This window comes from Trachemys scripta, chromosome 17 (assembly GCF_013100865.1).
Source record: "Trachemys scripta elegans isolate TJP31775 chromosome 17, CAS_Tse_1.0, whole genome shotgun sequence".
NCBI lineage: Eukaryota > Metazoa > Chordata > Testudines > Emydidae > Trachemys > Trachemys scripta.
Window position 1 is genome coordinate 3,783,318 of NC_048314.1, and position 12,621 is coordinate 3,795,938.

At 46.4% G+C, this 12,621-nt stretch overlaps 1 protein-coding gene across 4 annotated transcripts in view; it reads right to left on the reverse strand.

Annotated features, from left to right (window-relative positions):
* TRAF2 (TNF receptor associated factor 2) overlaps positions 1 to 12,621 on the reverse strand; it is a 51,971-nt gene that overhangs the window by 26,349 nt on the left and 13,001 nt on the right. For 2 of the 4 annotated variants that reach the window (XM_034752141.1, XM_034752137.1), the window contains exons 1-4: positions 12,335 to 12,408; positions 7,175 to 7,395; positions 5,147 to 5,225; positions 3,239 to 3,337 (exon numbers count right to left, since the gene is read on the reverse strand). In XM_034752141.1, the coding sequence (XP_034608032.1) occupies positions 3,239 to 3,337; positions 5,147 to 5,225; positions 7,175 to 7,395; positions 12,335 to 12,382 (447 nt within the window). In that variant the 5' untranslated portion in view covers positions 12,383 to 12,408. Of the gene's footprint in view, positions 1 to 3,238; positions 3,338 to 5,146; positions 5,226 to 7,174; positions 7,396 to 8,109; positions 8,259 to 12,334; positions 12,409 to 12,621 lie in introns of those variants that run through there. The other 2 variants (XM_034752140.1, XM_034752139.1) reach the window with 2 other exon arrangements.

A 12,621-nucleotide genomic window follows, 5' to 3' on the forward strand; every position in this document is an offset into this window, starting at 1 on the left:
AGATCATACGGACATATGGCTACAGAGGACACTTCTTTGGCCCTGTAGGAACTGCCCTCATGCCCTTTGTTGGAAATCCAATGGAATTAAAGTGCTCAGTCTCTCAAACATATTTCCAAACTAGTCAGTAGCTGTTTAAAGTGAGGGGGCTGAAGATCTTGCTGCCAGGCATAGCTCCATTTGCCTTAAATGAGCTGGGCTCACTTATGCCACAGTTGAATTTGGCCCCACATGTTAAATTGGGGCACAAAACTTCATGCTACCAGCTGTCAGTCAAACAGCACAGAACTGAACTCGGAACCCAGCAATCTACAGGCATCAACAATGCTAATCTGAATCCTCAGTAAACACACTGATATCCTGAAGCTGCCATCTCTAATCTCCTCCCTATAAATTAGAAACACTACCAACAAGCACTAGGGTTAGATCTTGAATTTAACATTTATTTCAGTCAATTGCATAAATACACCATGACACTCACGGATCTAGGGGTGAGATTTTCAAAGCAGTCTAAGGGAGCTCAGCACCCAACTTCCACTAAATTTCTAGGCTGAAATCCAAGCCTAGAAGTATTAAAGTATTGGCTAATTAGAGCCCAAAGTGCAGATAAAGTTCTCTACTAGTGGCCTCAAAAGGCAAACCAGAGGACTGAGACAAAATCAGAAGTAAACATTCCTGCCTCCTCATAATGGCATTGCTAATAGAATCAAGATGCCACACTACACAGATTGATCTTAAATGTTTTGTCAGGAATAAAACATCACTTCCTCACCCCAACTCCTCAGGAGTCACCAACTGCTCTTATCTCAGTCCCTTCACTCAGTGGTTCTCACGGTCTGGGCTATGATTCCAGTGTTTCCAGAGGGTTGTAAAAATTTCCCAGCAGACCAAGTTTTCTTTTATATATAAGTGTTTCTAACTCATCTGACTGCAAATAAATCCTTACAATGCAAATTACTGCAGTAGACTCTATTCACTGCAGAGTGCTGGGAAATGTGCCATTCATGAAATTTTCAATGGGAATGTATCTTTCCAATGAGATCGGTACCACATGTATGTATGTGTGCTAATGGTCCCATTCACTGGGCCATAAAAACTCGCAAATGGTGTTGAACACAGAACTGGTGAGGTTCTGATGCTAAGGGAAAGAGGGAGTGCAGAGGCCATTTTGTCCAGCAAGCTGATGGAAGAGGTTATTTGGGGGCATATCCACTGAATCCATGACTTTATGGACCTCTTGACCAGGCCTCCTGGTGTGTTGGGCGATGGCCTCCCCTTCTCAATTACTATAGGCCCCGAACGCAAAAGAGCAGTGGGCAGGACAAGAACTATATCCACTCCAACATCCCCAAAACAAATCCATTTATTCAGGTCTGAAGGTAAATGCTTATTTTGGCCATAATATACGGCAGAGACAAATTGGAGAGAATCCAGACAGCAACACAAATGATAAACAGTTTAGAAAACCTGCCCTCTGAGGAAAGGTTCAAAAACTGGGTATATTTAGTCTTGAGAAATGGAGACCGAGGGGGGACCTGATAAGAGTTTCCAAATATGTGTAACGAGTGGGGCACCGCAGGGGTCTGTTCTGGGACCGGCTCTGTTCAATATCTTCATCAACGACTTAGATATTGGCATAGAAAGTACACTTATTAAGTTTGCGGATGATACCAAACTGGGAGGGATTGCAACTACTTTGGAGGACCGGGTCATAATTCAAAATGATCTGGACAAATTGGAGAAATGGTCTGAGTTAAACAGGATGAAGTTTAACAAAGACAAATGCAAAGTGCTCCACTTAGGAAGGAAAAATCAATTTCACACATACAGAATGGGAAAAGACTGTCTAGGAAGGAGTACGGCAGAAAGGGATCTAGGGGTTATAGTGGACCACAAGCTAAATATGAGTCAACAGTGTGATGCTGTTGCTAAAAAAGCAAACATGATTCTGGGATGTATTAACAGGTGTGTTGTGAGCAAGACACGAGAAGTCATTCTTCCGCTCTACTCTGCTCTGGTTAGGCCTCAGCTGGAGTATTGTGTCCAGTTCTGGGCGCCGCATTTTAAAAAAGATGTGGAGAAATTGGAAAGGGTCCAAAGAAGAGCAACAAGAATGATTAAAGGTCTTGAGAACATGACCTATGAAGGAAGGCTGAAAGAATTGGGTTTGTTTAGTTTGGAAAAGAGAAGACTGAGAGGGGACATGATAGCAGTTTTCAGGTATCTAAAAGGGTGTCATAAGGAGGAGGGAGAGAACTTGTTCACCTTAGCCTTTAAGGATAGAACCAGAAACAATGGGTTTAAACTGCAGCAAGGGAGGTCTAGGTTGGACATTAGGAAAAAGTTCCTAACTGTCAGGGTGGTTAAACACTGGAACAAATTGCCTAGGGAGGTTGTGGAATCTCCGTCTTTGGAGATATTTAAGAGTAGGTTAGATAAATGTCTATTAGGGATGGTCTAGGCAGTATTTGGTCCTGCCATGCGGGCAGGGGACTGGACTCGATGACCTCTCGAGGTCCCTTCCAGTCCTATAATCTATGAATCTATGAATCTATATTAAGGTCTGTTATAAAGAGGACAGTGATCCATTGTTCTCCGTGTCCACCAAGGGTAGGACTAGAAGGAATCAGCATGGTTTGAAGCAAGGGAGATTTAGATTAGATATTAGGAAAAACTTGCTAACTCTAAGGAGCGTTAAACTCTGGGAATAAACTTCCAAGGGAGATTGTGGAATCCCTAGCATTGAAGGTTTTTAAGAACAGCTGGGACAAACACCTGGCAGGGATTGTCTACGTTTACTTGGGCCAGCCTCAGCACAGGTGGCTCAACTAGATGGCCACTGGAGATCCCTTTTAGCCCGATATTTCTATGATTATAGTTTTTTGAGGAGTTATTTTGGGCTGATGCAGAAAGAAATATTCTGGGATATGGTGTCTTGGAGGTCATAGAAGGAAAAAGTGGTTGGTTTGAGGGATCATATAAAGTATTTGAAAACTTCTCCAGTCAGTGTACACCCTCACTAGGATACACAACCACCTAGGTTAGACTGGAAAGCTCTGAAAGTCCCAGGAGGCCAGAGCTTATCTAGGATTGAGTTAGTGCAGCTGAAAGCTCAGATGCTGAAGGCTAATGCCAGCAGGAACTCATTTAATTCCCAGTGCTTTGCCCATCACCACTCACATGCAAAAGGAAGGAGAAAGCACAATGAAGAGACACATGGAGAAACTCTAGTCTTTACCTCATATTCTTTAATTGTCCCTGTCCATGGGCAGCCATTGTTAATACAGACAGCCGGCAGACTTTCCACCTCCCGACGAGCTGCATTATCTGGGAAAGCCTCAAATGGGAAAAAGCAAAGACAAGTTACTCTGGGATTGCAGCTTTGATCTAGTCTCCAGATTCTTCACACGCCACTGCTAAGAAACAGTCTTCCCAAACTTGTTGTCCCACAATACTCTTAGAGATGCATCTGTGACTCTGATAAACCAGCTCCAGCCAAGGCCGTAGGAATTAGCTAAGAACGCATAGCTGGAAACCAAACCAGCTCACCTGTATGTTAGTGTTGTTCAAAACAGGTATTCGTATTATAAGAATGTATTTAGTGATTAGCCTCTATGAAATGCTTGTAAATTGCTGCATGTATTAATCTCACAGGTAATGTCTGTATTCCAGGCTATAAAGAAATACGTAAGTTTTGCTTTAAATTTTTGAAAATGTTTGCTCTGAATTTGGCAATCCAGACACAGGAATCATGCCCCCCACCCATTAAAAAGGCCTATCAAGATTACACGGGCCATTAAGGAACATCAAAATGCATAGGGTTGTTTACCAACCCTATCACAAGGGAGCTTGTCTCAAGGCCGTGTCTACACTAGTGAGCTTACAGCGGCACAGCTGTACCAATGGCAAGAGCTCTCCCGTCGGCATAATAAAACCACCTCCACGAATGGCAGCAGTTATGTCCGCGGGAGAAGCTCTCCCGGGGACACAGATGCCAATGAAACTTACGTCGCTCAGGAGGATGTTTTTTTTATACCCCTGAGCGACATAAGTTTTGCTGACATAAGTGGTAATGTAGACAGGCCCTAAATGTAAAAGTTAAGAGGGTCACAATTCATTTCTTTGGCTACACCACCGAGCTTACATCGGTGCAGCTGTGCCGCTGCTAATGCAGATGCTCTAAGCCAACGGGAGAACTCTCCTGTCAACTTAATTACTCCAGCTTCTGCAAGCGGCAGTAACTGTGTTGGTGGGAGAAGCTCTCCCACCTGCATAGCGCTGTCCACACCAGCGCTTAGGTTGTAACTTATGTTGCTCAGGGGGGTGGCTTATTCACCAGAACGTATACTGATCTAAGCTGTAGTATGTACATAGCCTTAGGCAGACATCCTCAGGGGTTACCCCTTGGCCTCTCCTGAATGACATTTTGAATTGACAGATTACATCTCTGTCACCTTTAGGTGCCATAGATGGTAACTCATTTGTGTGTATATGCTTGCTTGCTTTAACTTGTAAATAACTCTTATTTCTTTTTCCTAATTAATAAACCTGTAGTTAGTTTAGTACAGGATTGGCTACAGAAGTTGTCTTTGGTGTGAGATCTAAGATACAAATTGATCTGTGGTAAGTGACTGGTCGCAACCTGAGTATTTTGTGATTTCTGAAGTAAGTGACCATTTATCACTAAGTCCAGCTTGCCTGGGTGGCAAGATAGACTGGAGAGCCCAAGGGGACTGTGTATGACTCCATAGGAAGACTGTTAGTGGAGTTCACATTTGTTACTAGGTTGGTGAAATCTAATTATAGAACATACCACCAATATGGGGTAAGTACCCTGTTTTTGGTAGTTTGCCCTGAGGTAGGCACTCATGGTCGTGAGCCACTCCAGACTGTGTGACAGCATCTATGACAAATCTTTATTGTAGAGTTTAAACAAGTAAACTGTGTTGTAAGGTGTCCTGAATTTTAGAAGTTGGGGAAATCAACTGCAGCACTAATCATTACACTCAGGATACTGAATTCACACCTGTTAGATAATGGATTCCATCATTCTTAGGTACCAGTCACTGACCTCTCACTCTAAACAAAAACAGGAAATGTTTATGAATGACTTCAATGTTTTCTACTTTGGAGAGGTCTTACTTACCGAATTTGTTTCTAAAATAGAAACTCCTTCTTCATATATTCCTTCCTGAATACAGGCTGCACACTTCTGAGGCCCAGAGCTAATGGGGGTGGGGGAAAAAAAAATCAGCCACAAAGTAAAAAGATTCATGCTGAATTTGTGATTCAGTGACAATAGAGGCTTCTCAAGAGATCCTTCAGAGCCAAAGGTGGTTTATTTACACAAGCATATTTTTAAAACAGCAAATGGAACCCTTTACTAACAAACATTTTGCATTAATTGATTGATCCTTTTAATGGATATACATTTCTACTCTATTTTAGTTTCTTCCTTGTACTGATCTTTATTCTCGTTTTCTTCGTCTCATGATTAGCTGTTCTTATATTTAACGTTCCCCCAAACCCTTAAAAGTAAAGGCAGAGAAATTAAAAAGGTCAATTGAAACTTCTTTAGCGAGCATAAAATGTATTTTTACATTTCGCACATGTGGCATTATTGCCAAGCAGGGACCTCCAAGGAGCAAATTCTTTATACGGCCCAGATAGTCACTTACAACAGTACTTAAAAAGAGTGGACCAACCTAGATGGACCACCTGGTCTTTGTCACACCCAATAATCTCCTGGGTTTCGGCTTGACCATACCACCTGAAGAACACAACAAACTCAGGAAACTCTGGGTATGTCTACATAGCACTTTGGAGCCACGGGAAGGAGCCTTCCAGCCCGATCAACAGACTTGGGTTAGCGGGGCTTGTGCTAGCGCTCTAAAAAGAGCTGTGTAGACAGTGCTTTGAAGTTACGGCTGGGACTCAAGCTCAAGCTGAAGCCTGGAGAGAGCAGCTTCAGAGCCCAAGCTCCAGCCTGAGCTGCAACTTAAAAGAGCTGTCTACACACTGTTTTTAGAGCACTAGTGCAAGCCTTGCTAGCCCGACTTGGTTGACCCAGGCTGGGAGGCTCCTTCCCGAGAATGGCAAAATGCTTTGTAGACATACTCGCTAGGGCAGAAGTCACCAACCTGTCGATCGTGATCAGCTGGTCGATCCTGGAGCCTCTGCCAGTTGATTGCGATCTCAAGGTCACTAAAAGTCAGGCGGTGCAGCAGGGCTCAGACAGGCTGCCTGCCTGCCCTGGCCCCACGCCGCTCCCAGAAGCGGCTGGCTGCTAGCACATCCCTGTGGCCCCTGTGGGGGGGGGGCAGCTCCATGAGCTGCCCCCACCCCCAGCAGTGCCCCTGCAACTCCCATTGGCCAGGAACCAGGGCCACAGAGACGTGCCAGCAGCTTCCGGGAGCAGCATGGGGCCACGGCAGGCAGGCAGCCTGCCTTAGCCCTGCTGTGCCGCCAGCCAGGAGCCACCTTTGGTAAGCGCCTTCTGGCTGGAGCCTACACCTTTGCACCCCCTCCCACACCCCAACCCCCTGCCCCAGCCCGGAGCCATCTCCTGAACCAAACTCCCTACCAGAGCCCACACCCTTCACCCCCTCCTGCACTCCAACCCCCTGCCCCAGCCTGGAACCCCTTCCTGCACCCAAACTCCCTCCCGGAGTTTGCACCCCTGACTCCTGCACCCCAACCTCCTGCCTGAGGCTCAGCCAATGCACACCCCACAGTTGAGAATGTTACACTGATTTGTGACAATCCCTGAAGGATTTTGGATCTATAAACCACAAATGACACTGAGATTAGGTGCAGTTTGACCATGTGTCCCCTGCACCCAAACTCCCTCCCAGAGCCTACACCCTCTCCCGCGCCTCAATCCCCTGCCCCAGCCCGGTGAAAGAGAGTGAGGGTGGGGGAAAGCGAGCGACAGAGCGAGGGGGAATGGTGTGAGCGGGGCGGGATAGATCCTGGGTTGATCTTAAATTCAAAAAGTGATCTTGTGCGTAAAAAGGTTTGAGACCACTGCTCTAAGAGAACCAGGTGCTGAAATTAAGAGACAGACATAAAATGTGGCCCTCGCTCACAACCCACTGAAAATAAGGCTGTATTTCCTTTTTTGCTTTCCTTTGCTTCTAATCATTTTGTTTCAGATCGGAGAGGGATAAATTACCTCATAAGTTTCTTCAGGCAGTAAGAACAATAGCGGTGTCCACACTGAGCTTGAAATGGCCTCCTCAGAATATTCTTGCACTCAGAGCAGAGGTATTTGCCCTCCAATTTAGTCCCCAGTATCTCCTTTGAAAATCCAGGCTGGTTTAAATCCAAAGAACCAGGTGGAGTCGAGTTTGCTGCTGCCATGTGAACCAAAAACCCCAGATGTGCCTCAAGAGCCTGAAAAAAGAAAAATGTTTTGTCCCATTTGATTATCTTGTTCTCAGTTGGACAAGGTTCACCTTTCACTACCTTAACTGCATTTATCACCTGGAAGCCACCGCTATAGCTAAGCTTGTTATTCCTAAACACAGGTTTGCAGTGTATTATACACACCGAAACAGCCACCTGGGCAGATTTTGTCTTAAATCATAGAATAGAATCATAGACTATCAAGGTTGGAGGGGACCTCAGGAGGTCATCTAGTCCAACCCCCTGCTCAAAGCAGGACCAATCCCCAACTAAATCATCCCAGCCAGGGCTTTGTCAAGCCTGACTTTAAAAGCCTCTAAGGAAGGAGATTCCACCAACTCCCTAGGTAACCCATTCCAGTGCTTCACCACCCTCCTAGTGAAACAGTGTTTCCTAATATCCAACCTAAACCTTCCCCTACTGCAACTTGAGACCATTACTCCTTGTTCTGGCACTTGCCAGGGGCAGGGGCTCTAAAGTTAAATCTGAAACAAGGAAATGGGATGGGGTATTCTTGCATAGTTCCCCTACCCACCTTAATTATGGACAAACTTTGGACAAACTGCTGCCTCCAGTCCAAAACAAGAGAGACCCAAGAGGAGAAAACTTGCCTAATGTCAAACTGATCAAGAGAGTAAACAAACAGCCTACTGAAAACTTCCTACACATCAAGTGACACAGACATGATCCAGCGTCACATACTTCCATTTTGGTCAGTTGTCAAAATACACTGTGATTCTATATAAGGCCAGTGGTTCACTTGTGTCACAGAGAGAACCTGTTTGAACAGCCAAGAGCCAAGATTTACAAACGTAATCAGGTGTCTGAGGGTTCCAGGTTTCTTTGAAGGTCTGTAAAATGAAGAGGCAAAGATGGTATAATCTAACAAAAGGAGTAATATTCTGGGAATAAAAGGCAGCATGATGATTTATTTTTACTGTGTACGCCATTCAGAAAACCTCCCTCCCAATGCTGCCATGTACAGACTAGACTGGAAGGTGCGTTAACTCCATGTATGTTATCTTTGTATCAAAACAGCCAAACAAGCCGAGGTTAGACTGAGTTCCAAGCATTTAGCATTTAAATCTGATGTATTCTGAGGCCATATTTACACTACAGCCACTACACCGACACAGGTATAGTGCTGTAGTGGTGTAGCGTAGATGCTTCCTACACCGACGGAAGGGGTTTTTGAACTGATGTAGTTAATGAGAGGTGGTAGCTAGACTGATAGAAGAATTCTTCTGGCAACACAGTCATGTCTATACTGGGGAATAGGTCAACCTAACTACAGCCCTCAGGGTGTAAACTTTTTCAGCCCTGAACAACATAGCTAAGTCAATCTAACTTGTAAACATAGACCAGGTCTTAATGTCAGTGTGTTGCCTGATGACTGACTTTAACCAGATGTTTTTAATGTAGTCTATATTTATTAAGAGAAGTAACTTGGTATAAATTTTGGCTATTGACCATCTATCAAGACAGTAAAAATGCCTCCCTGCAAGCTAAATGAACAGTTCTAGAAAAGTTTAGGGCAACTTGCAGGATCTCTCCCTCCACAAATGTCCAATGGCACAAAAGCAATTAAGTGTAGCTGGACCATGGAGAAGATATGAGGCAGTGGTGCCTTGGGGAAGGCAAGGAGTTACAACCAGCAATGCCAGGAGGCATAACTCCTTCACAGGTAATAAGGGGGAGATTGCTGGATATTGCCTCTCACTAGCCCAAGACCCTGCCGATCAGACATCCTCCCACTTTGTGGGCAGACAGAAGCTACCGAACCAGAATAGCTTGATGGTTAGAGTCACATCCCTGCTCCAAATTAGGTAGAGCAGAGACTTGAACCTCGGGTCTCCCACATCCCAAGAGAATGCCATAACCACCAGGCTGCTCTGGGGTGAGTTCTCTCTGACTTTCCATGAAACATTTCAAAAGGTTTTGGATTTGTCCCAATGCAGAAAAGAAAAACTTTTCAATTCTCAAAACCGTTCATTGACATCCATTTCCTGTGCAGCTCTACCAGTGACCTGGAGGAGGGATAGGCAACTGGTGGCCCAAGAGACAAATCTGGCCTGCTAGATCATTGTAAGGATCAGGAAAGGCACAGGGCTTTGCATGGGCCAGGTCCTGCCTGCGCACAAATGCGAGCATCACATGATGCTGTAGCAAGAGCCAACAAGCCAGCACAGGGAACCAGACCCAACTCCATGGAATAGGAGCTGCTGCTGTGGGGTGAGCACAGTACTGGCTCTTTCTCCAGCCCTGCACCAGGACCAGATTTCCCCCTCCCCACAACCACTCAGGGCAGGACCCTATTTTCTGCCACATCACACACCCCTGCTAGCCAAAGGATTTTAGTGGATTTTGTGACCTTCTACTACCTTAAAGTTACCCATCCCTGACCTAGAGAGATGCTAGAGCAGGGGTAGGCAACCTGCGGCACACGAGCTGATTTTCAGTGGCACTCACAATGCCCGGGTCCTGGCCACCGGTCCAGGGGCTCTGCATTTTAATTTAATTTTAAATGAAGCTTCTTAAACATTTTTAAAACCTTATTTACTTTACATACAATAGGTTCGTTATATATTATAGACTTATAGAAAGAGACCTTCTAAAAACGTTAAAATGTATGACTGGCACGCGAAACCTTAAATCAGAGTGAATAAGTGAGGACTCGGCACAGCACTCCTGAAAGGTTGCCGACCCCTGTGCTAGAGCATACCATGCTGCACTTTACATAGCAGCTGAGATCTGAATCCAAGGTTCTCATTGCCAGTGGTCATCAAAAGATCCCAAGGCAAGCTTAAAGAGCTGGCGGGTGAACGCGCTCTCATGTGTTCAATTGAAATAAGCATAGGGGCACCGTAACTATAAATAAATGGACTTGTACATTTTATCCTTTATTCAGGTTATGCCTACCTAAACATTTGTACTGTGCTCATCACTACAGTAGCCGTATCTTTCTTCCACACCCCACTCAGTTATCATCATGGAAAGACTAGATCAGCAAAGCAGTTTTTGCATTCTGATCAGAAGATTGAGAAAGATGCATTAATTCTAACTCTTCTAAGAGCAAGTTTCCACAATCATGGGCCAATTACCAAGAAAACCAAGTCTTACACTTGAGTCTCACTCTGCTGGTTGACAGTTGCATCATTAACCACTTCCATTCTTTCAGCGGAATATAGCTAGAATGGAAGACCATAGTCTCAGAGAGCAAGGTGATCCCTCAGGTACTTTGGGTCAATCCCATGAAGAGCTCTGAAGACAAGGACTGAAACTCTGAGAGACACACACTTTAGTGTTCAGGTTTGTTTAATTATAATATAAATGTAGTGCCCTTTATGGACAGAGTAACTCACTAAAATGTTATTTCTGTTAAAAGCACCATAGAATCATAGAATATCAGGGTTGGAAGGGACCTCAGGAAGTCATCTAGTCCAACCTCCTGCTCAAAGCAGGGCCAATCACCAACTAAATCCCCAAATGGCCCCCTCAAGGATTGAACTCACAGTTCTAGCTTTAGCAGGCCAATGCTCAAACCACTGAGCTATCCCTCCCTTATGTACATTATACAACAGCTGCATAGAAAGCAAAAAATTAGTGGGGCTGACAAGTGAGGGAGAGAGTGTATTGGTCTGTGGCACTCCAATTTCTCTCATCAATAAGAGTGTAGCCCTATTACACCAACATATTCATGTGCCTACAGTGGTTGAACAATAGTAATATGAGAATATGGACTCTAAAATCCATACAGAAACTGATTATTTTTAACTGTTTGCCTCCTTTTATAATGTTCAGGTGAATTTCATATGTGAAAACTCTGTAGACTGAATCCCCCCAGGTATCCACAGGACAGCAGTAGTTCAGGATCCTGATCATTGTATTTAACCACTGATGCAATTTAACCCGTGATCATTCTAATGAGAATGTCAACCAAGGGTCAGTTAATGTTTTCCACAAAGGTTTTTGCAAGACCATCTCCTCTTATCTGCTGGGAACTAGACTGACATTCACCCACTAAGTTTAAAACGCCCTTTGAGGTTGCCAGGGACTGTGTGGCCCACCTTTTTGACAAGTATAGTTCTGTATAGTGCCCGCAGGCATATTTCCCAGCATTTCGGGCAATGTTAAGTAGGATGTGAGGCAAGCGTGAATCATGCAGAAGTGTTCAGAAATGGCCAAGTATCAGTTTTTGTTGCTGAGACCACATTATTGTGCCTACTGCCAAGAAACGAATGTGATGGTTTATCACTGGTTGGTATTTAGAGGTTGAACTGCCCTGTAATATCCAGGGATCGCCCGGTACAGAGATTCTTTTTGAATAACAAGGAGCAGCTTAAGCAAAGCAAACCCTGACTTTAGTCAGTCTGATAATTAAAGCACAATTCAATGGACACGGAAACAACGTCCCCTCCAGTTCTAGGACATAGGTTAGCTCCAGTAATTTATTTATTTTGTATAATCCTGGAGCAAAGACCTTCCCCACGGGCTGAAAGGCGCCATGCTAGGGGAACCACAGCGTGACCCACCAGCCGGGCTGCAAAGGGATTTCCCGAGCGCCCGCGCCCGGCGCTGCCACCGCTGGAATTTCCCCGACAGCACTTCCCGTCTCGATTTCCTCTGGCCAACGGCGCTTGCTCAAGCGCCCTGACCGTCCGCCCCGAGCCACTGGCGGGGCTCCCTCGCTGGGCCTCCCCGGCCTGGCGGCCGGCCTGGGCCCCCCGCACACCTGGGACCCGCGCCCAGCCTCCAGCGGGGCAGGGACCGACCCCCGCCGCCCCCGGCCGCTGCCACGCGCAGCCGCCGGCCCAGCCCCCTCCGCCCGCCCGGCGCTGGGCCCGGGGCCTACACCCCGCCCGGGCCCGACACGGGCCAGGCCCCCAGCGCCGGTCAACATGGGCGGGGGCAGAACCGCCTCACTTACCGGCAGCCTCGCTCCGCTCCCCGCCAGCCACACCGGAAGCACCCCCATAAGCCACGCCCACCGGAGATCTTCCCAGGCCACGCCCCTCCCCTGTGGATAAGCCCCGCCTTCGCCTCCGCTGGGTGGCAGTTGGTGGCGGTTGAGGGGTAGATTGTGTAACGCGCGGCAGCCGCCCCCGCCCCCGCCCCCACGGGGCCCAGAGCCCCTGTCACCCCCAGACCTACAGCACCCCGCCCCCACCCCCCCCGCGCCTGTCACCCCCAGATCACAGCACCCCGCCCCCCCGC